The sequence below is a fragment of the Oxyura jamaicensis genome, chromosome 2, assembly GCF_011077185.1.
Source record: "Oxyura jamaicensis isolate SHBP4307 breed ruddy duck chromosome 2, BPBGC_Ojam_1.0, whole genome shotgun sequence".
Lineage (NCBI taxonomy): Eukaryota > Metazoa > Chordata > Aves > Anseriformes > Anatidae > Oxyura > Oxyura jamaicensis.
In genome coordinates, this window is record NC_048894.1 from 120,993,771 (window position 1) to 121,021,103 (window position 27,333).

General features: G+C 32.8%; 1 protein-coding gene and 1 long non-coding RNA gene across 8 annotated transcripts in view; one reads left to right on the forward strand and one right to left on the reverse strand.

Annotated features, from left to right (window-relative positions):
- Nucleotides 1-27,333, reverse strand: part of ASPH (aspartate beta-hydroxylase) — a 113,878-nt gene that overhangs the window by 68,238 nt on the left and 18,307 nt on the right. For 5 of the 7 annotated variants that reach the window (XM_035319188.1, XM_035319187.1, XM_035319192.1 and 2 more), the window contains 8 exons: nucleotides 26,884-26,952; nucleotides 6,674-6,763; nucleotides 4,944-5,018; nucleotides 4,291-4,452; nucleotides 3,437-3,496; nucleotides 1,825-1,881; nucleotides 1,265-1,309; nucleotides 555-590 (listed from right to left, as the gene is read on the reverse strand). In XM_035319188.1, the coding sequence (XP_035175079.1) occupies nucleotides 555-590; nucleotides 1,265-1,309; nucleotides 1,825-1,881; nucleotides 3,437-3,496; nucleotides 4,291-4,452; nucleotides 4,944-5,018; nucleotides 6,674-6,763; nucleotides 26,884-26,952 (594 nt within the window). The remainder of the gene's footprint in view (nucleotides 1-554; nucleotides 591-1,264; nucleotides 1,310-1,824; nucleotides 1,882-3,436; nucleotides 3,497-4,290; nucleotides 4,453-4,943; nucleotides 5,019-6,673; nucleotides 6,764-26,883; nucleotides 26,953-27,333) is intronic. The other 2 variants (XM_035319190.1, XM_035319191.1) reach the window with 2 other exon arrangements.
- Nucleotides 43-24,555, forward strand: LOC118162771. The gene is made up of 4 exons (XR_004748616.1): nucleotides 43-159; nucleotides 4,479-4,489; nucleotides 22,681-22,691; nucleotides 24,546-24,555. It is a non-coding gene; the product is annotated as an uncharacterized LOC118162771 (long non-coding RNA).

Sequence of the window (27,333 nt, forward strand, 5' to 3'; positions counted from 1 at the left end):
AGCCTTACATTTGAGAGGAAAAACTTCTCATCTCCATGATGACTTCCATCCCATCTTTTGGCTTTAGAACACAGGTGCTAGAAATTCCCTTCTCCAGGAAATGAGCAAGTGTTTCATTTTCCATTCAACTGAGTGTGTTTTCATGAAAAGGGTTGAAAGGTGCAAAGGAAGATAGGCCAGGAGACAACAGGGATGAAAACTAGGTAGTATAGCTGCTATAATGCTGTCTCGTGTATATTTGCTCTAAATGGACAGTCTGTGCTTTTTATGCCATGTAGGCACAAAGCATGATAAAGGGGACTGGTATGGGAATGTAACCTATATGTATACTCTACACTTGTTCTAGTGTTAAAGACTGATTGATTGCCCACATGCACAGGGGATTTGAACATCAAAAATCCCTTATCACGTAAGTTATAAAATAATGTGACAGCACGGAATATTTTAAGAAAAAGCAATTTCACTTTCACAGTACTTAAAGACTTTCAGAACAATATGGTGGTAAAATAAAGGTTATGATACTGTCATTTCACTAAATATAATAGTTCTCATACCATGTTCTTCATTATAATCCCCATGAACTCTATCCTCTGTTTAAAAGAGGAAAAATTCAGTATTAAAATCCACACAAATAATGCAGTGTCAAGTTTATTCAGGAAAAATATTCAAATCTATAGTATTTTATACTGTATTACAGTTCATAATACTAAGAGTTCACTTAAGCCTAAGATTTTTTAAAGATTCAGTTGGAAAAAATGATTTTCTGGCATCACAAAGGAGACTTAAAGATTCATCACTATCATTATGGTTTTCTTGTATAAGTCATGAAAACATCTACAAATGACCTACAATTCATAATGAAAACACTCAAATCATTTTTATATACAGCAAAATTTTACAACTTCATTTTGTGATGCTTTTTTTTTCCTATAGATATGACATTTTCCCTGACATTTATATACACTATCTTCAAACATGCTTTTTCATCCACAGAAATATTTCTGTGCAATTTAAAATACAAGCACACACTCTCCTAGATATTTACCCTCAAAATATTTTTCTGTCCACTTGGCTCACATTACAAAGAAGTAATATTCATGTAATTCTTCGTATTTTTCAGAATGTAAATAAAGATGTAATGACTTTTAAACCAATAAACTTATGAAACTGATACTGTATATGACTTCCATGGGGGGGGGGAGACGCAGGGGGATTTGTTTAGGAGACAAAATCCAATAAGGTTCTATAAAAGACTGCACTGTACCTGTGTGATGTTCGATAGCATCTTCTAAAATTAGTTCAGTGTCACCTTAAATAAAAATATTTAATATTTTAAGTTCTAATCAAGTTTTCATGCAACAGCTAAGTAGCTAACAGAAAAAGTTAAAAGGTTACATATTATTTACCTCAAGAATAAGAGAACTAGGCATACTTAGAATTAATATAACAACATTTTATTTGGAAGTGACAGATTGTCAAACACACCCCGGAGCTACATCACAATATAATAATTTTAGGCATATTTTCATTTAGGCCTAGAATTATGAATAGAGTAAGTCTTTGACAACCTGTTGATTAGGCTGGAGGACTACTCCAGTAAATAGCTGTGCAAGTATTTGTGGCCTCTTCTATTCAAAACTGTAACAGTAACATCAAAACAGCAAAATCAACACTGCAAAAATCAGGTTTTCAAGCAGTTTTTCAACTGCTTGAAAAAAAATGAATATAAAACTAATTTAACAGTGAACACAGTACAGTACTTTGAAGCCTGTTTAAAAAAGCAACTGATTATATTACAATCTAAAATTAAGAAAAATTACAAACCTGGAGCTTCTGGATCACTTACTGTCTTCTCTACATCCATATCATAATCATATGAAACTGTAAAGTAAATATATATAATATTGCATTATTTTAACTTTCAATAGCTAAATGCAACTCTCCAGTTGAAAACTATTAAGTGACAGCTATCCATTTGCAACTAAACACATAAGTAATCTAGTGGAAGGTGCTGGACTACCCTCCCTTCCAGTCCTATGATATACCCTTGGTATGAAAATTAGATACATGCGAGCTGTAAGTCTGCATGAACATTTTTAACAGCTCTAATATGAATCAAAAATATCATCTTCCCCCATTCTAAAAGTTCTAAAGTAGTTTCTTTACTTAATGTTGGTGCTAATCTGCAGAGTACAACCACTGCCAGTAAGAGCCAGAAAACAAACCTTGAGAAATATTAATATATATTGAGCAATTTATCTTTTTTTTTTTTAATTTCCCCATTGCATCGCTAAATCTATGACTACAACTCTTCGAGATGTTATTTCTATACTCAGTATGACCCATCAGACAACACATGGCACTGAAGGTAAAATAACTTAACCTTTTACTTTGGAAGTATAGCAGCAAGGACTCCAAATTGGTAGCTGGAAAGCAGAAACTTCCCACAAGGGTAGGAATAAGTGTAGTGTTGTTTTTTTTCTGTATCAAATAAAAATATTTTGTCGTCATATTTGGCATAAAAAAAGACCAAAGTCCAGAACTGGCATATTATCTTTGGCTTAATGCTTAGCCCAAACTGAAATCCATGTTTGATATAAGTGGAAGAGGCTGCCTATACTATAAAGAAGCATGATTAGTAGCCAGATAAAAACACTTCTCAGACAGCAGGGAAAATGTAATATCCATCTGATGTTTATCAACAGATGGACTAATAGGTAAAATAAGCCAACACCACTCTATAAGGTACCAAACACAGGATGAAGATGACTAGAAGCTAACTGGATGCCCCTACACGCAAAATTTCCTAAAGCTTTAAAGATGAATTAAGGGTGTACACAAAAAGGACACTACAAGGATAGTTCCATATTTAGTCCTTGGAGCTGACTGACTCTCTGATAGCATAATTGGCCATAAAATATTAAGTAGTCCTGAAGTTACAAACAGTCTGCTTCTGAAAGATGCCAGGTTCTGTGTGAGAACACAAGCTCCAGACTATTGACAAAAATAAAGGCTAGAAGTATCTCAGCACTGTAGAATGCAAAATAAAAGTAAGAGCAATAAACTTTATTCTCACTTTCTTAGACTGCACAACCACAGATCTCCTGCCTATCCAGATTGCAAACACATGCAAAAGCCAGAAACTCAAAGTACAAATTAAATTTATGCACTACCTGAAAGCAAAGTTTCCATACATACCATCCCCTACATACCATGCCCTACTCCTTAAGGACTATTTACCATAGTAATTATGATACATTCACCTCAGAGTAAATATATCCAAGACAAGATACATCCAAGATAAGATGTTTGGCGAATAAACATTTTCAAAAATGATATATTACTATGCTAGTTCAGATTTTTCTATTTTGCCTTTTTTTTGTATAATTTTCAGTATAAAACTAATATTGCTGAGTTTGGAAAAATAAAACTATACCTGGAACTTCAAATGTTTCAGGCTGTGTTGCTCCAAGATCATCTGCTACAGGATCAGTGTCTGAGAAATTGAGAAATAAGCATAAATGAAAAATTTTATGCCCTTTTTTTTTTTTTTTTTAACAGTACATGGCACTGGAAATGCTATAAAAGAATATTATATAAGAATAGTCAAATTTCTAGAGCAGAAATTATAAGCAAATTTATTCTAATGCCAGAGATATTCAAATAGGCTGAAAGAATAAAATTTATATATGTACTACTGAGAATATACTCTATACACATTTGCTCAAAAAAGATGACTGTCCCTGCAGAATTTTTTCTCCCAAATTCAAGTCCGCTGTCGGAAAACTCGCCTCTGTGAATGTCTACAAGTAAGGAAAATATAATATATTCATAGAATATTGTTCACTTATAACATTCTCTTGAAGAGCTGTATTAGAAGTATATTGAGAGTAAGTCCACAAAAGCCACTGCTAGCAAACTCTTAAAAAAATTAGTTAAAAAATCCAGAAAATCCAGAAGCACATTCCATAGATATGATTCAAGACCCTCTATTTTGGGGAGAAATGTGCAGCTAGAACCCAGATTAATTCAGTTGTTTGAAAGCCACGCCGTTGTAAGTATATAATAATTTACAGTCAGCTGGATTCCACAACTTGTGGCGTTTTAATATACAATTTTGATTTTAAAAATATTTATTTGCTAAATAATGCTTGCAGTAGTTGACATTTGCTAATTTTCCATGGCAAGCAGAAATTAAAGAGTCACTTTTTTACAATGAGAAGAGTTTCCATTTGTCTGTTCACATTTTTGTCAACATTTAATTTTAAATATATTTAGTCATTCGGATACCTTTTTGAAACGAGTCTGGTGTCTCATACTCCTCTGTCACTTCATTCTCTAATTCTCCGAGCAAGTCATCTGTTGCAGGAGCTTCAAAAGTTTCTCCGTGTGTTTCTTCCTTCTCTTGCCACTGTTCATTTACGCTTTCATCTAAATCTTCATCTCTGTCTTCTAATAGAGAATACAGATTGTTAGAGAATACACAATCGTTGGTAAATTCTGCTCCATCCAAATATTCAGCTTTCAACATACCTTCCATGTTTTCCAACTACTCTGCTGGGGAGCAGAGAGGGGGACAAGTGACTTCTCTTACCCTTACCATAGTATGAACCCAAAGCATCTGCACTGACTCACCAGTGCCTTTGTTAGTCATGAAGAGAAACATAGTAAAAACCCTGTTTAACCATTCTTGCACTTTACAGAGTTTTTTAGGAAGTTCTGAAGTTGATTTGAGCTACTACTGCCAAACACCTCTAAGAAAAAGAGCCACAAATTGGGAATTTGATTTTTTCAAGTTTTTCTTGGAAATTACAAAATATTTGCTTAGAATGCTTTGTGTAGGCAAAAGTACTTTGAGTGCACAGCAAAAACAGACTGAGATTTGTCTTGCCTATGTCAAAGTTCATAAATTTTTCAGTGATTTTTAAGTGTTAATGCATTACCAGGCTCAGAATGGACAGCTTCATGAAGAACAGGCTGAATTTCCTCTTCCAATTCTGCATCAGCATTCTTGTGCTCTAAAAGAATTATAAGTTGGAAAGAAGGTAAGTGCAAAAATCTAAACACTAACTCAAGTCTTGCAGCTTTTAGTAGTCTCCATAAATTCTTTACTCAATTCCGTGAAGTTCTCTATAAATTTACTTGGTGAATCTCTGCAACTCGTGTAATTATAAATACAATTTGGTTTGTTTACTGTCTAACACAGAACATGTTGCATTAAATCATTCTGAAGATGAATCAGGAGAATTTATCTATAGTGGATTTTCTGCATACAACTTTTTCTTAGTGGCAGTAACATTAATAATTTCAGGTACCTATCCAAACCAGAAATTCCCTTCAAATTCCCTGACACTTTCCTCCGTTATTTTCTTATAATTTAGATTGCAGCACTAGCTTGTCTTTTTTGACAATAGAATGTCATTTGCAGAAGAGTGGTTTTGTTCATTTTATACACAGGGAAAATAAACACTAACATTGCAATAGCAAGGTCTCCTCCTGGCAATTCATAGCAGAATAAATCCCAAACCGATCTCAGGGACAAGTGATCATCGTCTAAAACCCAGGACATAACAGGGATTTGTACTAGAAGTACAAACGCCTTCATATAAATGTCCTGAAATTATCATTGAGAAACTCAATGTCACAAAAAAAATCCTGTTGTATTTGCAAATGAAGTATCAAATTGTATGTAAAAAAGTTATGAAAAACAAAAAGGAAATTACATAATATACATTATAACAACTTAAGTAATTCAAGTATTTTAAAACAAATTCTATATTCCCTTTTATTAACCATATGCTCCACATTTGTGGATTATTGTGTCAGGTACACATAAACATCAGTGATAAGCCTCTTCCATGAATGAGAAAAGATATGTTTTGAATAATACTAAAATGCAAATTGTCTATCTGAAAGCTAGCATATAAAAAAACATTTTTCTTGAATTCCTCTTGAACGCAATAAATTTTAATAATTTTAAGGTGTATTTTAACATTTATTTTTTCAGAACTAAAACTATGCTTACTGTATTTTTATATACTACTGTTTTTGTAGAAAAGCGAATATTCAAATAAGTTTATCAAATGATTTAAATTTTTTGGTTTAACTTAAAACAATACGTAAATGCACAATTACTGAAATTGAAATAAAGACTTTCCTATTATCAGATAACTTCAGAAACTGAAAAAAGTTCTACTACTCATACTACAAAATAAAAGTCATATTTAGAAGGAATGGCTGCTGTACAGCTACATTTATGTTTTTCCTTTTTTTTCCTTCACCCAATAGGAGAATGATTTTACAAATTTTTATATCTAGCATTCTATACTATCTATTATTATTCTTAGGTGGAGAATCCGCTGTTATTCTGTGTATACTGCTGCTTATGTATCAAAACCACAACCGTACACCCGCAGAAAGTTATTCTGCTGTGAAATAGTTCCATGAGAACTGACAGTAGTGCCTTCTATAAACTTTTCATGGTTGGTGATTTATAGAAAGCTATTAACATTCACTCCAGTTAAATGTTATAGTGTATAAACACAAAGTGATAAAAGATTTAATATTCTACCCAAAGAAATAAAAAAATTAATTTGCATGCTGAGAAACAGAATTATAATTCAAATGAAACATTGTGTCTCTTATTTCTTCTGTGGTTTATGAGAAACCTTACCTGATCTGACAAATGACTGTTCATCAGGCTGAACGGTCTCCTCGGATTCTGGTGATGTTGACTGTTCTGGGACAGATCTTTCTTTTAGGCCTGCATTTTTCAGTTATAAAGTTAACTTTAGGCTTTTCTGATTTGATTCAAATATAAATTAAGAAAGTTGTTTCAAATACATCAGCGACAATTAAAGTTAAAATTAACAACAAATACTTCAAAGAATCAATTATAACTACAAGGCTGTCCTGATATATAGCGTACACAAAGACTGAAGTGTACTGAGATCGTAATCAAGCATATGTTTTGAAGACAGACACACAATGGGGAAAAACTGGACACAGATTTAGGCATCTGTCTTTAATTCATTGTAACTGAACAAATTACTGTGCTATTCTCTAGTTCCATTCAGTTTCCAGAAGATAATCAGGCAGCAGGTTTTTCCCACTGTTTCTCTCTTTTGGGAAAAAGTGCTTCACATAATCACTTTTCTATTTTATGAATAACCAGTTTTAAATGTACACTGCTTATGTTTTCTTAAGTTAAATCTTAGAAGATCCTATAAAGAGAACTGTAGTCTCTTTAAAATTGGGTAATTTATTCTGACACGTAAGTTATTGCAGACAGAGTTCCACCACTAAGTTGCTTACTTTCTACGCCACTGAGTTTTTCTAGACCAGAAGGCCATGGAGAGGGAAAAAAAAGGCAATCAATAACAGCAAGGACCAATACCAAGGTAAGAGAGAAAGAGAAAGATGATTTGTATCCTTCTTAGACAAACACCTGTTTGGGATTGAGCAGGTCATTAATCATGATTTACTGACCTAGTTACAGGAAGTACATCGAAAAGCTTGAAAGGTTATGCCACGTCTTAAAGAGATTATACCCTCAAGAAAGAATGTATTGGTATTAGCCTAATCATCCGCTCAACCATCCTTTAGGAAACATGCAAGCAAGAAAGGTTCAGGCTAGATCTAATAAAAAACTTTTTGCCCCCATGAGGACAGTCAACTCAGCAGGCTGCACAGAGGTTGTGCATTCACATCATGGAGCTTTTAAGGATCACACTGGGCAACACCTGGAGCAACCTGGTCTTATCTCTGAGCTGATCCTGTTTTTGAGCAGGAATATCAGAATAAGGACCTCCTAATGCCCCTTCAAAACTGAATGCTCCTATGATCATTTTTCCTGGATTTGCATTTTGAGTTCCAAGGTCAATTAAGATAAAACTACTTTTTTAAATAAAGAAACTCGGGCACACACTACCTCAAACAAACTAGTTTATCAAGACTTGTATGCACAGAACTCAATATAATATTATTTTAAAAAGCAGAGGCTATGATGAACAATCTTCCACTGCTAATGCTCTTGTAAAAGTAACTTTATGTGGAACAATGTAAGTATTATATTTAAAATCAGTAAAGTTTTAAAAATATTGTCATCAGGTCTCTACAGGAGTCAAATGTATCTCTGTACAAAATGGAGTGGCATGTCTCCACACAACTTTGTGTAAACTAGTAAGACCTTATATTGCAACATAAGAAGCACATATATTTATTCCATTATCCTATACGATGGGAACAGGAAAAAAAAATTAAAAGAACAAATCCTACTACTTACATTTTAAAAAATATCTAAAATTGTCTACATTACATTATGTAATTGACTATTACAGTAATCTGCATCTAAAAGCACTATAATTAAGAGTCTTATGGACTCTTGTTGTTGACACCAGAATTTACACCAGTTTTTTAACCACCTTTCTGCCACGTCATAAAATAAGCAAAATATTATTGCGGTAATATTAAAGGCTACAAGAGTAGTTAAGTTCCTTCCTTCCTTCTACAATCATCTCTAACTACAAAGAAAAAAAGAGTTCCCTATATTAGCCACTTTAGAATCTGGAAGACTAGAAACAGACACCCTACTTCCACAAATGCTGTTTACTTTCTTTATACAAAGAGCTCTTCAAATACATTCTCATATCTTCCAACAACTCACATGTCCAAATTCAGACAACTTGCACAGCTTCAGTGATGAATGAATTTTGTATTAAAAAGACATTTCAAAACCAACTAGCATTTAGGGTGTATAAAAGGAAAGAAAGGACTAGTGAGAATATTTCTTCATTTTTGCTTGCACATTTTTCAACTTTGTTTTCATGCTTTATGTACATCTAACGGTGCGTTTTTATCACTGATTCCTGTTCAGTCCTGTTGAGTATGTAACAGTCATTTATGTTTTACAAGATACTATTTTCTCAGATCTTTTTATCAAAATGAAGTTACGCTCAGTTTTTATTTGCATTGAACTTTGTGAGCTTACATTATAACTTGCCATGTTAAATTGAACGACAATAATATTTCATTGAGATATACAGAAGCACAAAAGATATCTGGGAGAAAAAACAAACAAACAAACAAAAAAAACCCACCACCTTTTACTATGTAGCTAACTGTATCTGTATAGCCTTAAGTACTACTCAAACAAAACGTTCTTTGAAAATGGAACTTATTTAGAACCAGAAAAACTTGGTCACAGTTGGTCATATCTTGGCTCATAGATACGAAAATATAGTAATTAGACAGGTAACTCATTCTAAATTTCACTCCTAGACTGTCATATTAGGGAAGAAAATGAAAGTGATGTACATTTAGCACTGTGTCACTATTCTCGAGAAGTGTGATCTGAATACTCCTCCATCAAATGTGTATTAACACCTAATAAAGCACTAATCATAACCATCATGACTGAGACCTAAAAAAGAACACTCATTATACAAGTGCATTTATTAAATCATTTCGTCAAGATTTCACTAAGGACTATAATGTTCACAACACACACCCCTTTTCCTTCCTTCTTCACACATATAAATGATTAGAACATAGCACAGTATACCAACTCTGTCAATTATAACAGCTGGAATCTTAAGTTACTGTATTATTTTCGACAGCCTTCATCTGAACTATATTTTCTGATTATTTAAAAAAAAAAAAAAAAAAAAAGTCTGATTGCATTTTGTACCACTAGGGATCAAAGTATCTTACAGACGTGTGTTCTATACCAATTGCCTGACGTAAGTATATTGCCAACAGTTACATAGAAAATTTAAGCAGAACGAAGAAAAGAATAGAGGAATTAACCTCCAGGACTTTAATCTCACACCATACCCATATGCATACACCCATGATCATCTTCACTTGTCAGTTTTGTTTTCTTTAGAACAGTATTCAGTATTACAATAAGAAATCTTCAACTTTCATTACAAATTGTTCTGAATCTTGTGTAATTTTATTGTAGAATTATTATTTCAGCATACTAAACACCATTATTTATTTAGTAAAATTAGAAAATACTCCTTTCCTTATATAAATTTTTAAGCAGGTACAGATTCAACAAAATACTGAAATATATGTCTCAAGAAATGTTTTGTAACTTTACTCTATTGAGACTGCTGGATAAATCATTCTTTAGTGCTAAAATAGAAGCTTGCTTACAGAAGTATCATGTACTTAGTAAGTGTTGTTGGAAGAAATTAGTAATTGCAAAAAAATAAACCAAAAAACACAAGCTGTTCTCTAAGTTCAACCAGAACACAATAATAGCAGCAAATCGTTGTTCTTGAAATGCGATTGGAACCCAACAGCACCCAGCAGAAAAGAAACAAGTGGCCTAATTTTCATAAGTATTCATTACCAGAAACTTGGAAAAAAAAATGAGTAAACTCAAAAATGACAATGAATCAAGTTTTCAGACCTAACAGTAATAAAGAAAGAACAAATGAACAGTAGAATGTATTGTCACAGGATCAACAAAACCGTGTTCTAACACAAGTCTCATAAATTAACACAACACAGAAGTTGGTTCGACTGTCTGGGTATAAAGCAGTCTTCTCAGTCCACTTCAAGAAACTAAGTTTAGCAGAGAATAATTTACACTTATCTGTTAAGTTCCTATGACAATACATTCCACTAATGCTCCTCTTCGTTGTTTTTGTCACTATGTGTCCAGATAATCGTCTTAATATTGTTTTTAAACTTGCATTTGATATACAACATTACAATTTCAGTCAGGCATATTAACATATGTACATATTTGAGTTTCACAGCAGACATTTTTGCATTGTGTTTATAATGCCAGTACATGCTTAACAGTTTTAAAAAATATATAACTTTTGTTCACACATTTCCAAAAAGCCTACATTTTTTCTTATTGCCATGTTTACCACATTCTATAAATACATTGCATTTCTCATTCTTCAGTCTGTTCCTAATAAGCACAATCAGAACTCAGTTTACTTCTTTTCTTTCTTGTCTGTCTTTATGGAGATCTCAGAATTTTTTGATGGATTTTTAACTATCTTTTTTGTTTCTTTGTCTTTTCCCACCTGAATAGTACCATCCTTTTCACCGGCTGATTTTTTTGTCGTCTCCTTAGATTTTACATTTTTGTCTAGGCTTTTTTCCTTTTCCTTTCCTCTGTCTTTTTTAACCTTGTCAGACTCACTCTTTAATTTATTCGTATCAACAGCTTTCTTGTCCTTTCGATCAGCAGCATCTTTTCCTTTCCTGGCTTTCTTTTTTTCTTCCTCATCTTTCGTTTCCTCCTTCTTGGATTCCTGCTTCTCCTTTAATTTCTTGAGTGGTTCTTTAATTGCTTCTTTTACTTTTTTTTTTTCAGTTAAAAAAGAGGAAATGTTTGGTAAGAGAACCATTCTTAGATCAAAGAATGTATTTTATGAGCAACAATTTAAAAGCTTTGATCATCCTCACACTTAATGCTTGTTAGATGCCAATTTAAACTTGTATATATGTAAACATTTTTAAGATTTAAGCAATTTAAATTAGTTTTGCCTTCTGACCTCACACCATGCAGCTAGACAATAACCTCAGCTTAATATAACAGCATCCAAATGAAGCATTAATCTAGGAAAAAACATGCCTCCAGTACTTTTCTGTTAACCAGCTATTGTAGAATGCTAAAAACAGCTTTGTCTGTGAGCCTGAAAAATCACTATAGATTTTGAATCTGACAATGGTATGAACATCGTAGGGTCTGGACATGTCAAGTCCATGACCAAAAGATATTTTTTTCACAATTTAATCAACTTCCTAAAATAATAAATGATGTTGTTATAACAACAGAAGAGTATACATCATCATTTTCCTGACATCATTGCCTCAGATTAGGCCAAGACTCAAGTATCGTTAAGTATGTATTTCACAAAACTAAGATATAAATAGAAAATAGTTAAGAAATAATGTCCTGGTAAATAAAATCAACTCCAAAATAGATGTTCAACTTCATTACACCATATTCAATGAAATCAAACTAAATGGTAATCAATTTGTACATTTTTTCTTTTCCATATATGGTGTTAATACCAATAATTTTTAATTTTATTTTTTACTCTTTTGGAGTTGTATCTCTTGTGCTTATTTTCTCTATTTCAACTAAATTACATACCCAGCTGAGACACTGTAATGCTTCAGCAGATTAGTCAAAACACCCTTCTTGAAACTGAGGTTCCATATTGACTTCTAGTTGGCTCAGTTTTGAAAACCATTGTCAGTACCAGCAGAATTCCCCAGAATAAAGATTTTTTTTAATGTTCAACAAAATTTGGAAGTAAACCCATTAGATCTGTAATATTTGTATTTAGTATAAATAATACTCCCACATTGTTTGAAAAAGAAATAAGGATTTTATATATAACATAGTTGATCTGTATTTGATATATATATCATATTTTAATTTTTTATTCAGGTTTTTGAGAGAAAGAGTCTAAGTAAAGAGCAGGAAAATTATATTCCTCCTGCGACAACTGCTTGTATAACACCTGTGTAACATTTTCTGTACAGTGAACAATGACACAGTTCACTCTAAAAGGAATAACGTATTTCCTTCCAACCGTTTTCTGGCATAAAGCATTTGGAAATTATCACAATATTTCTTCATTCTCACATCAAACACCTTTGCAAAATAATTCAAAACACAGGAATGAGTTGTTATATGACATTTATTAAGTTCTTGGAAACACACAATTTGCTAAAAAAAGTCATAGCAAGCACAATGTGGAACAAATGCTAAAAACTGCAACTTGCATGCAAAGACGCTAAGGAAGTCACATTCATACAAGCATGACAGTTTCCCCCAGCATTTTGTTTCTAATGAGACTTTGTATTATAAGCAATCTCCATTTCTCATATACTGATAGAAAAACAAAAAAAAACACGAAAGTCTAAATATCTTTAACGCAACAAAGAGACTGTATCCTCTGTATAGCACCATGCCGTGGCGAGGTAACTTTTTAGAGATGCTGAGTTAAGCACCTGAAGTACATCTAGGAGTTTGGTGTTTTGCTCAGGTTAATTAGCTTTTTGTCTCTTTGTTGCAATAAATACCTTTAGGCTTTTATATGTCTTGTTCACACAGCAATGTAATTATAAATAAATATACGCCTTAAATTGGTTGCTACTTTAAGCTTTTTGAAAATTTATGAAGATCATCACCGCAATTGATCCTGCGTATCTTATTAAGGGGAATGTTTTTGAACTTTACCTAAATTTCTCCTCCCATAAGAAAAAAAAGTAGACTATTTAAATATAACCTTAAGCAGAAATTAAGGTAATCAAGTCCTATTACAATAAAGTATAGGTAGTATCATATATTCATGAAAAATTAAGAGGATTTGGCAGTGACCAAAATCTGTATATCAGAACTTAAAAAAAAAAAATAAAAAATGAAGAATATGGAGGTAAAATAGAATACTTGTAATCCAAACGAGGCAACTCTTGTAAAAAAAAAATCTAGCAAAAAAAATCTCTGGTTTGGAAAGCATTCCCATTGCCATTAAATGACAATAAATGGTTAAAAAAAAGTTACTGGAAAATGGGGAGGATAATTGTTTGCTGCACCATTAGACAACACAGCCAACACAGCTAGTATTAGTAAACATTATAACCTGCAATCTGTGTTTGCAACATGCATGCATTTCAGACATTATCTGCAGAAAGTTCCACACAAAAGAATTTTAAAGTACCTTTGACTTTAGTTTTTTTCTTGGCTACCCCTCCTGGCTCCTCACCTGATTTGTTGCAAAATGGAAATAGGTTACGTACAAATCTGTGATGTTCAAATTTGACCAAAAAAAATAATCAAATTTGCCATATAAAAAGTTACCTTTACATAGCAAACCGCAATGCTATGGAGAGATATCAAACTTTAGCTCACTAAGAATAAAGCACCTTTAGTAACAAGAACAACACAGGTTGTAGATGGAGGGCTAATTAACTCAAACAAACACATAACCGCATGCATACTACTTGAGATGCTTCTTAACCTCTCAGAGCTAGCTCCGTTCTCTCCAAACAGCATGGTGTCATGTAATTATGACCAATATCCCAGCTGATTTCTCTGCTAGGTACTGTGCCAGTTCTCTCTCCAACCCACTAAACCTGTATTTCTATGCAGTTTTTACACATATTTAATAAACGTTTGAACTCAAGAGATCTTCAAGCATGTATGTACTGTACATTATATACAGAGATTGTTTTTCTTACAATGTGTTACACAAATTCGATTAAAATAAAATTCACAATTAAAATGGAAACTCTGGAATGTATAGAGCAAAGGTGGTCAGATTACCTCCTTGATATCACTACAGTAATGATCAGTTCTTTATTTTTATTTTCATTTCTAGTTCTAGTGGTCTGGATCCACTTTATCCGATGGAAATACATGCTTAGGCAAGATGTGTCTTACGGTATTGCTCAAACCCAAAAATGCAGTTGCCATTTTCCTTCAGTCAAAATACTTGATACTTTACTTAAGACTATTTAAGACAGTTAAGACTTATTAAAAAGTAAACCTTACTATCCAGTCAAAGGCAGATGCTGCAAAATGCTGACTGCTTTCTTTCACCATTGCCGTTAACAGAAATTGAGGTTATTCAGCACCTTGTGGAACTAGGCACCAGGAGAGGCATGAACTGTGCAAAAGCCTTCCCCAAAATATAAAGCCATTTGCGGTTGTATCTTTCTAAAACCATTAAAGAGACTGGATTATCGTCCTGATGTGGATTAAGATCTAAATCCCATAAAGCCTATGAATAATATGGAAGTCTTGTTGAGCTCTTGCCTCACAGATTACCATCACTGCTGAAGTACAACATTCTGACTAAAAAAAAATTTATTATTCAACCTTATTAATTATAAGCAATAAGCACATGTAACAATAATAAAACAATTTCCTCATATAGAAGGAAGAATAGACTCCCACATTCTTACACAGCCGCATCAATGAAAATAGTAAGAGCTGCTCAGCTAAGCAGCACAAAGCCAGATTTAAAGTCTCAGACCCTCCCCTATTTGCACAGTTAAAAAGTGTTCCTGCATATTTTAGTATAATAATCTTACAAGCATGTCTTGACAGGGGAAAAAAAATCCTAAGCCTGGTGTACACAGATATATCACACAGGTATTTGAAATGATTTTTAAATAAAAGTATATGCATTATGTTGAAAAACAGATTACAAAATATCCTGTTCAGCGATTATTGATATTTAATTTGTAAAATACTCATGCAAGTTCAATTTGTTTAAATATGCTCTTTTATACAATGAATAGCATTAAGACTGTCAGCAAACTAATAATGCCTTATGTAACTATGCAAATAGTGTATTTTAACATAATATGAATATACTTACATACAATATTTTAAACTTTATTGTTCTACATTTTAATATTATGTAAAAATAATAAGTCACATCATGCTACATCTTCATTTCCATCTGAATCTCTAAAATGACTACAGCATGGGTAAATCTCATTTGTGAAACAAACAGCCTGAAGCAAGAAATGGATGCAAAACACTTAGTTTTTCCAAGTCAGCAATGTGATTCCAGGGAGCATGTGAAAAATTCTGGCACCTAAGTAAAACCATTAGCAGAGATGGATTCTCTTACATTCTCTGGGCATACAAACCAACGTGCAGAATTTTAAGAACCACATAACTGAACTTATGGACTGTTCTTCTAAGTTATAATTTAAATATCTGTGGGTTTTTTTTGAGTTACTATTTAAGTTCCTCTTTTTTCCAATAAATCCTACATTATAAAGGTCCTATGTTGACAATATAAGTAAAAACATTTAAAAGCACATATAAAAGAATGCAACAATTGCTACTATTGGAATCAATGTATAAAAAGTACACTTCAAGGTTAACATTCTGATAGATTTCCAGTATTTTCCAAATATATGTTTTAAAAAGTCATGCTACAATGACGTAGTCATGCTATTCTTGTCAAATTGGATATTTTTACATAATAGTTAACAGTAGATAAATTCATGTCTTTACCAATTCTTTAAAACTTAAAATATTACAAAGCATTCTAATTCTGCAACAAAATCCAGCTGAGGAAAAAAGGGGAAACTTTTCTTTCCTCGTAAAAATTTTCCAGAACAAATTCCACATGAGAAACCTGAAGTTTCTTCTTGTATATGCAAGTTATATTAGGCATTTAGTAATACTGAAAACTTTAATAACATTTCTATGCAAAAGGCTTTAAGTACAAATTCCTATAAAATAATTTCACCGCAACATCTACCTGAAAAAAACACCTTTAACATCGTGAAGCAACTGTAGGCTGATTTAAAGTTGACTGTCCACTCACATTTGAAAAAAAGAGGCTATGTCACATTCACCACAGAAAGTATACGGTCAAAGTTAGCACTAAATAGCTATCAAATAGCAATGTGCTACCCTACTGATATTTGTGCAAAGCCTGGGTAATGGAACAGGAAGTATCAAGCTTTGTCCATTACAGCTTGCATTCTGACTCTTCCCTTAACTCATAAGGTCCCATCAGATGTGAAAACACAAAGAATAGAATTTAATTTTATTACACAAAATAGATTTTTATTTTTGTACACAAAGCATCCCTGACCACACAGAAAATTATCAAGAGATGTTAAAATTGCAGAACTCAAAAAGTAAAAATAAATCGGTAAGTCAGAACTGTTATCGGACTGCTTTTTAGTCCCTTTCTTTTATTTACTGACTCCAGAATAACTGCTAGTCAGAAAAAAGCTATTGTTTGAATACGCACCTGTAAATGCCTGCAGTATTTATAATATACTACATGGGATATACAAGTTCTTCTGCCAAACCAAACAGCTTGCTGACAAGAAGGCTAGAACATACATACTTACCTTAAATTGAATTTTTATTCATTACCTGTATGCAGACTGCCATGCATATCAAAGCCTGTAACCCTCCCGAATACAAACCAGCTTTTTAATTCCCACAACTAGCACAACAAACTGAGAATGGATTGTTCCATTTAACAAGTTGCTTTAAAATGCCATGCTTAACTGTCTGATTTTAGAAGGGAAATCAGACACAAATCAGAAAGCAGTTTGTTTTCTGAAGTCACAGACATGTATCTTGCATCTCGTATGAGAAGACATAAGAAACCAACAAGCAAGTCTTCTGTCTTGATTAGCTTCAACTTGAAGAATTTATCCTACCTGACCATATGAAATAGAGTATTTATTTCATGCTGCTGTTTCATCATTGTGAGAGCTGCTTACCTGATTACAATTGAATGACGAAAATAGTAAGCATCTGTCTAGTAGCTGAAATGCACATAACAGCTTTCAAATGCTGTCAAATTCTAATCAAATCATGTTTACAACACAGGTGTTTTCTTTTCCTATCTATTAACTACTATGAACTGAAATGAAAATCCTCCTAATGCTTCAACGCATTCTTCTTCTCCTCCATACAACTCTAACTCATTCAACAGTCACAAAAATTTAATTTCTTCTAAGGCCTGTCACTGGAAACACCAGTAATGCAAGATTAGCGTACTATAAAACCTACAAGTGATAAACATCTTTCACCAACCTTGAAACAAAAAATTGAACAAGTTCTCAAGAAGCTCATTTTTGAGAAAAAAAAAGTACTGGCAAAAGTTGCTGCCATTATTTCAACAGATATGTAACAGTTTCCTGCTTATTCTATGCAATTCTAAGTTACTTTACATGCACTGTGTTGGCTTTCTTGTTGTCGTTTTATTTTACCCCATGTAAATTACTCTTATTTTTAAATTAAATATTGTTGAAGGTGGTCACAGAAATCCAGGGTTCAAACCTCCTTTAAGTTCTCAGTTATTTCAGACTTAGGGTTACTAATTTTTTTTTTTATTCCCTACAATTTACTTACATTAGTATCACATTAAAGCAAGCCAACAGCTTATGCTACTAAGGTTAGTGCAGTATTTTGTTCAAAACATGTAAACTTCTGCTGAAGACTGGCAGTTAAACATTTACCAACACTAGAAAAGAGCAACACAAAACATCCCACGTACTTCTTAAAACGGTGACAAAACGAAAAGACTGTAACTTCAGTCACAGACATTTCCTTCTGTAGCTCTGTAAAATTTAATTTAAGTGATCTGCAAGGAATATGAAAGTGGCTAATGAAAAATGTTTTCAATTTCACATAAATCACTAAGTTTTCATTCCTAGGTAGCTGTGAAAATTGGTGATTTCCTGTTATTACATTACACATTGTATTTTCCTCATGAAAACATTTATTTGCTTTTACTCCTATTTTAAAGTTCTTAAAATAAAAACTGTAGGTACAAAGCAGCAGCTTTGCTGTCTAAAATGATCTTAATTCTTAAGCACTTTAAGTTCTTTGGATTTTGGTTAAAACAATAATTTACTATTTTCTATAACTGATAGTCACCCCAAAGCAAACTAAAAATTCATGTTTCAACTTTCTCAGCTAATTTCAAACACATGCTGTTGACTTAGAAACAACAGCTGAGATAGTCATTTTTTTTTCCTTGACTATTTGTATATTATATTCAGCTTAACCTTTGTGCTGTTAAATTGCTTTTGTTTATTTTTAAAATTGCCATCTTTTATAATTAAAGATTCATCTAAATCATATTACCACTCATACCGGTCCACTTCCGCCTTAATACCACTCTTACTGCTTTTGTTTATTTATTTTGAATATTGCCATGCTGGTATAATTGAAGACTCATCTGTATCTTACTACCACTCTTACTGGACAAGTGACGCTTGCAGTAACAATAATTATATGTGATTCATTAAAATCAAAAGTCTTTATCTTAAACTTCAGGAGAGCTTTGACCAGTCCTGAAGCAATACTCATCACAGCAGGAACTAGCACAGGCAAGAGCTAAGACTTCTGCTTCTGGAAAACCTAAACACTCTAGAATTCATTTACTGTTATTTTTTTTCGGCACATTTAATAGAATCAACAAGGAACTTCCATACTAACTCAGAACTCTGCCTGCATTTCATCTCCTTAAGCTCAAGTTGACAGAAGTAATTGTATACTGTTATAACTTTGCCCTATTTCAGTGTTTGCAACTTTTTTCATGGTTCAAGTACTCTCTCTCCCCCCCTATTTCACATGAAACTTTATCAAATTATCAACGTGTATTTTAACTATTTGGTATAAATTCCATGATACCCAATTTTCAAAGTATCATTTTTTTTTTCTTTGCCTTATGCTTCATATATGCCATAGTAAAAAGATTTAAGTAATGCATTATTAACCTTTTGATACTGTAATCCACAAGTATTTCAAATAAAATGGTTTATGTTCTTATGGCTCTACTTGTATGTAAATCTTAAGTGGCAGACTTCACCTGAAAAAAAAATGCTTTCTTTAAACACTTAACTTGCTTAACACCAGCACTTTCTACTTATAACTTTTAAAAAGATTGAGAAGAACCTTCTTATAGCTGGATGGTTTAATAATGTTAGTTTTTGAAACACATGTTAAATAGCTTTAAAATTGCCATGCTGAAGCAAGTGAAAATTTGATTTTAAAAGAGGTTGAAATTTCAGCTTGCATCCAATACAGGTACAATTTGAGCATAAACTTTATGTGGGGAACAAATACAAATGTAAACATAGCAAGCATCTCTATAAACAATATCTTACTAATAATAATGTAAGTACACTACTCCTGTATTAAAATTACAGCCCAGTTTCAGCTTTTAGAATTGATGGAAATTGCAGAATACAGTTACAATCTACCCTTTCTGTACCAGTAGCTTTATGATAGGAGATGGAACTCATGCACTTTTATTGTACACTTGGACAATATTTTTGGAACGAATGTCAAAAGTTTCATTGAAAAAGGGTAAAAAATTGTGTTTAGTTCTTGAACTTTGCAAGGAATAGAAGACATTACATTCTAATTTCTAATTAATCTTTAATATATTCAGCATTACATAAGAAACATACAATCACAGCTTCCCGCTTCCACAAAAGGCCCATCTTAAAAGAAAATCAAGTTCAGAATAGCCCTTGCAGCGTGATTGTGATTGTTATCAAAAAAATAATGAAAACTTAGTTTGAAAACAGACAAATCAGGGCGAGTAAGACCATATAATGACATACCTTCTGAATGCAATAGACGTTAGCTAGCTTAGAAAGTAAAGTTTTTCAGCACTTTTAAATAAAGTGCTTTTATTTAAACAAGTAAAAAGTACCTATCTGAGAAATCAGAGAATCATAAAATTATTTATTAAAATTATATTTCACAAGAGAATTATCATTGTTATGTCCACATTAAGGATTAACATATAAATATGTATTTACATAATGCAGTCATGCCAGAATACTTTACAATCAAAGCAGTTACAAAATGCTTTAGTTAACTTTTTGTAGAAAGACAAATGTTACAGTGTTAACAGTAGGTTATTACACTTAGTTTTGTAAGTTTTGTGCACAAAGTGCACAAATTAAAGCACATACACAAGCCAACTACACAACTGCAGACACGTTTTATTCTACATATTTACACAACTGCGTAGTATTTGTCTTCCTGTCACAAAAATGGAAAAGTCGCTGAAAGGCTTTCAACTATCAAATCTATGTTGCATGGCTGACTTTAGTTCAATATTTATAGTGTCCATTTTCCTCAGTGCCAGAAATTCCTGCCATATTAAGACTGATGATTTCATGGACATTTTTGAAAGCCAATCGGTTTAGTCTTTGAGTCATTGGTTCTGTAAATCCAAAATAACACAAGTCTTTTTTCCCTGAACCCCTTCATTCTGTGACGTACCATCAACATCATCTGCAGCTTCGCTCTCTTCTTCTTCTAGTATTTCAAAAGGAGTCAATACATCATAGAGAAATGAGAGAAAGCCATAAAACCAATCAGAGCTTTCCTCTGCTAAAATATTAAGGACTTCCTCAAGGGAATCAATATTTTCATTACTGCCATCTTTGGTCAGGCCTACACAAGAATAGAGGAAAGAGAGAAAAAAAGGACAGCAGTTAGGTGGAAAGAGGAAACTGTAAAATGAGGATCTGTGAAAGACAACTCATGTCACAGACAGCAGTCTTTATAGGAGAGCTAATTAGGAAATAGAAAGATGTTAGGAAAGTGTAATCTTTCAAAGTACAATTTGGACAATAAACATGCACAATATTATGCCAAAATCTTAAAATTGAAGGCAGCTTTGCTACTGTTCATAATCTTAAAAACAAATTTGTCCATATGCAGTTTCCTTACTGTAATTTTTACTTTTAGAAAGTTTTTAAACAGTAAGACTTATGAATCCTACACTACTTAATATCATCTAATTTCCCTTGGTGTTTTTTTAAAAAACATGATGTTCAAAACTCAGAGGTTTGCAATGGGTAACTGAGAAGGATATTTAAAAGGAAACAGATCTTGTCACAGACATACTATTAAGCATTACATTTACTCTGTCATGCACATCTTGATTTTGCTTTGTAGCGATGACTGATTGCTAGGGGTGGGGGACATGTTTCTTTTTTGTTATTATTATTTGTTTGGTGGTTTGTTTTTTTTTTGAGCATGCTTCTCTATTATTTTTTCTACAACCTACATTCAACATGATATACTTGATCCTCAGGAATTAATTCCAAGTTTGAGGATACACAGAAAAACAGAAAACTAGATAAAAACAATTAAGTATCCAGTAGAAAGGGAGCTGACTTTTTTTTCCAATCCTTATGAATTGCTACATAGAAAATCTAAAGCAGACTCAAGATGACTACAGCAGAGATGCCGAGATGAGCAGAGCAGTGAAGAGCAAGCTCATCATTTCTGAACTGTCAAACAAAGGCAGGTTTAATGTTTATTTGTGTTTTTGTTGTTGTTGTTGTTGTTGTTTTTTAATTAAAATCTAACTGTTTTGCAGTTACTAAATAATAACATTTCAACTTTTCAATTCAGGGAAAAGTACAACAGAATGATCAAGCAACGATAAATACCAGTAATTGGTAAGCTTTTAAGCAGGAGAGGGATAAACTTTCCCTACTTCTAACCAGAACAAACCTTAATTTGTGTTGGACGGTAGAGCAGAAGAGTGGACTAAGGGAGAGGACAGATTGTTGAGACATAAAATTAAGTAAACATGTTGCACATGCAGACTACAAAGCAAGATTAGGTGCAGGTTAATGAAACATTCAGGATAGAGAAGTTTATGGCAGACATTCAACATATTTCAGCATATTTTTCTTACAGCACATAGTGAAAGTATCAATGATAATTCTGATGAAACTTCCAAGTCCATGATGTTCCGCATCCTTGTACATGGATGTCCAGAACCTCTACTTGAGTGACCAGCCATTCTCTTTAATTTTTCACTGGATAGCCTAAATGGCTTTAAAATGACAGATTGAATCCAGGAGGCAATCAAGGTTTTATAAATATCCCTCTCCAACTTCTTCCATGGTTTAGTTCTATAAAGATTAAATTTTATAGACTTAACTTTATGTACGATAGTCAGGCATCATTCTAATTTGTTTTCAAACTTTGGACCAAATGACACAAACCCATTAGCCAAAGTACATTTAAGAATAAAAACTTGAATCTAAAAAAATAAAATCGAAGTTATAAACACTAAATTACAAAATATTTGAATAGATCTATTTTTTTTTTGAATCTGGAATCAAAAAGAAAAAACAAAATCTCACAGATTTTAGATAGAATTTCTGTAAACATGTGAATAACCATACAGCAGCTCCTATTCTTGTCCTAAATCAAGAAGGCAGCTCTCGGACAGTTAAATTTGTAAAATATATCATGGAGTATACCAGCATATTTTCTTTGAAAACGATTACTAGGACACCAAAGGGAACCACGGAAACTGTGAGGGATCTTACATTCCCTGTGGAAAAACAAACAAACAAAAAAACCCACCCCAACAACAAGATAAATTAAACCAAAACCCTTTCTTTATAATTATTTACAAAACCTATCCAAGATGCATGTAGTGACTTTTAAATATAAAAGTAAAATAAAACTTCAGCCTGAGCTATGGAAAGTAACACTATTACATACATTCTTTTTTTCTTTCCTAGAAAAAGTTGAAATTTTAAAAAAGAAGTACCAGTAATCCATATTCAAGCTATTTTTGTCTTTAATGACGCCCAACTTCTGGCAAACCAGCTAGGGATTACCTACATTTTGCATTCCTATAGTTGAGAAAAACTACTTTTTAAAATAAAATCCATAAGCAAACACAAACATGGTAGGTACCACCTGAAACTGTTGACAAAAAAAAAAAATCAACACCCTGCCCTACACAATGCGGCCATAACATGCCAATTCAGTGACTTATAGGAAACAATTGCTTTATTTCAGGAGAAGTCTAAACACTGCCAATCAAGTCAAACACAGATCTAGGAAATCAAAATCTTTATCTATTCAACAGTGTTAATGCAACCACTTGCAGGTTGATATGTTTATTTCTCAAGAGAAAGAAAGTCTGTCTGCTCCTGCAAACACCTATTGTAGAAGAATGAGCACGTGCAAGACTTTAAAATTTGAAGGTGCTACAACAGAACATGATAAAAAAAAATAAAGAAGGATATGAAGATTATCCTGAATGAACCATGTAGAAATAAAAACCTCTTAATTTCTACTTTCTCATCACATTTTCTGAACGTTCAATCTTTGTATGACTGCTTGCAAGTATATATGTATTTTTCAATGTTATTACTTTTACTATAGGCAAGCTGGAAGAAATGGTTTGTGGACGCTCATACTCTACTTCCCTTTGACTGTTCACTGATACACCAGGTCAATTCCCCTCCCCCCCCCCTTTCTATTTTCTGTAACTGCCGCGCAAAAAAATAGTACTAACTACTGCAGTTATTTAAGTAGAATTTCTCAGGAGATTTTTGCTTGTTAAAAAGAAGTGAGGTATTAAAAATAGCTCCAAGGATTCAGACAGACACAGGTGCTCCCTATACATACATATATATAAATATATATATATACGTATATATATATATATATATATATATTTGTAATATTACTGAAGCCACTGTTTCTCTACACTGAGCTAAAGTGAATACAGAGATATGACACTCCTCCTGTCAGGAAAACCTAAGTTTTTAAGAAGTTTGAAAGACTATTTTATCTTTCCTAGTTAACAGGACAATTTCCTTCAAAGAACGATCAAAGTGAGGTAGACAAAAAATGGGAAGAGAATTACTGATAACGGAAGCCTTCAAAGGAACAGACTAAGAAGCCTCTCTTGCAGTCACCAAAAGGAAATCAGTAAATAGATCCTTACAAATACCCGTGAAACAGGAAGAACCTGCAAGATAACTGTAGACTAGCTTCAATAGTTTTTTTTTTTTTTTTCCTGTAATGCCCGTAGGTTCCTTCACATAAGCAAAGCATATGCATTTCAACCCCAGGTAAGTTTTAAAAAATGAATAAAAAACTAACTCAAATATTTGAGTTTGCCTGACTGGATTTTCGGTTGTTTTTCTTCTTACTTCTTTTGCTACAGAACGGGGGGAAAGGGGGGGTGAAGGGCTGGGGGGCAGGTAGGGAGAGGTGGAAGAACATACTTCCTTCAGACAGCTTTCAAAATCCACAAATACTTAAACAAAAATAATAAGAATCATAAAATGTTCTTTGATTTCATAAAAAATAAAAAGAATTGTCCCTATAACAACTTATACATACAAGAAATAAAATCATACGTTTTAATCCTTCAGCTTAGGTGTGCCCAAATACTACAGCAAGCTAAGTATCAGCTACTAAACCAATCTTTGAAACATAAAATAGGTTGTTAGAAGTATTTCTAAAAATCAAATGAACTTCAAAATACATTAATCATTAAAAATGCAAATTAAATCTTTAAATTCTTAATGAAAAGTTAAAGTTACGGAAGTGTGCAACAGTAAGCCACTGCAGGTGCCAGAGATTTTTAATACACACAATGGCTTGGCAATAGCTAAAGACCGGAAAATTAAAAAGCATATGGCTTCCTAGAAGTATACATACAGTAATATCTCTTTAAGTCAATGTTAGCAGAGAAACCAACTTCTTGTTATGACCCAGAGGAAAATCCCAGGAAGTCACAATCCTTCAAATGTAGCATATGTACTAACAAAAGCCCCACAAATAAAATACAAAGGAGCCATGCATTCAATATGTCGAAAGTTACCCTAATGCAGTTGAATACAAGCTTCCTGTATGTCTTCTTTACTAACTTCAAAGACTGATTTCTGGAATACAAATTCCTCAAGAGGGAATCTAGTCTTTCAGATTCTGTATCAATAAAATAATTTAATCTTCTTAAATATTAAATAAATGCTGTTCATTTTTTAGTATATTTTTTAAACACCAAACAAGCACAGTAACTTCCTGAGAGCTTCAGTTGATATTAACTTATTAGAAAACATTTTTATACTTATAATCTGCATCAACATTCAGTAACTTTGTAAAACTTACAGTTTCCCTTGTGCTGCTGAAAATACTCAAATTTAAATGAGATTAAATCTTATTTCTAAGGTAATTTTCAAAAGTAATAAGAAATAACTTTTGATATGTGACCTTCTAGTGTCACACTTAAAGCATGAAGTTTAAATGCATGATAAAGCAAGCTTATAATAGAAACACTGTCATGTACGGGCAGAATTCCCAGCTATATCAAGTTGCATAAAACAGATTTAACAAAGCAGCAGCATGTTTCTGGTGACCACCTTGGCAGACTGAATGAAACTAATCTGACCCACAGAAATTGATATCCACTTTCCACACACTACATAATAGTCAGAGAAAGATTAGGATTACAATGATGCAAAATGTTATCTTATTCGCTATTTAATACACAAGTTATATCTCTGAAGACCCTCAGAGAACTGGAGATCTCTGGAGTGTGTCTCACATTCACACCACTATGAACAGGTTCAGTAATTTTTATTGCATGGGTTTTCTTTAACAGTGATGGGATTAAACAAATGCCACTCCTAAAAGATGCTTGCTTATTTCTTCAAACACAAGTGTGGAAAAAAATAAACTGACAAGAAACTGATTTTTATGGAGTGAGACTCTCCAATAGCATGCCATACTATACTATCAGTAACTTTGACCATTTTGAAACATTCCAGCTTCCCCTCTGCTCAAACTATTAACTATGTCAGTTTTTTTGTTTGTTTTGGTTTTTTTTTTGTTTTTTTTTGGTCATTTTTTAACTTGCTAGGTTTCTGTGATCAGAACAGGTTTATATTTCAATCAATCAATCAACGAAAAATAAACTTTCCAATATCACTTTCAGAAGTATCTATCCAATGCTTGACCGTTAAGTTGTGGATGGTAGTGCCCTTTTATCTACAACTTCTAGCACAATCACAAAGAAGGTCTGGCAATTACAGCTTCTCTTTGAAGAAACCTAGCAAGCTGAATGACTTTCTCCCAAAATACAAGTGTGCTTAAAACCAATGTTTAATGCCATGTAGATTTTGAAAGGGCAAAGAAAACAGACTTTTGGAGAACTCAGAATAGAGGGAAGACAGTACAAAATACACTAAACAAATAATCACAGTCACATAACAAAGGCTTGTTAGAACTCATTTTAAAATGGACCTCGCTTAACGTGTTTACACAAACAAAGTTTCAACTCTTGAAGCATCTTAAGCCCTGCCTCTGATTAATTTATTAATAATCATAATGATCTTGCAACAACTGATAACTTCAAAATCATCCTACAAGTAATCATGTGCTTTCCACTTACAGTGTTATAAGTCCTACAACTTGCATGAGAAATAAAACATCACTATTAAATCATTTTAAATTATTTAATGAGGGAAAAATTGTTTTCATATTAAACAAAATGAATATGACAACTAAATTATATTGATTATTCATCCTGTGTTTGTACTTGCCTAGCAATACTTTAGCATCTTCCACATCAAAATCTCCATCTCCATCAGCATCATATATCCCAAGCTTGCCTAAAAACAGAGACAAAGAAGAGAAAATTAGGAATTCAGCAGCTTGTTTCCAACACAATTTTTTAAAGCATAATGGTTGATGGTCAACACTAGGCTGATGCCATACCATTTTTTGATTATTTAGTCCTGCTTTTCTTAAAGCAAATTTAACAGTCACCATGTTTAAGGATAGAAAATAAATACTAAAAAGTTAATCAAATAATCACCATTTGTTTTCAGATTATGTGCTTCCTACTATTCTAAATTCTCAGAATTAAGATACACATATAATTTCATTTTCAGTGCTAAGTTAATAGAAGGAAAGCAACCTACTTCCTGGACAAAGAAAAAGCATTCCTAACTATCAACAACTGTATAACAATCAGTGCAGACAAAATTTTG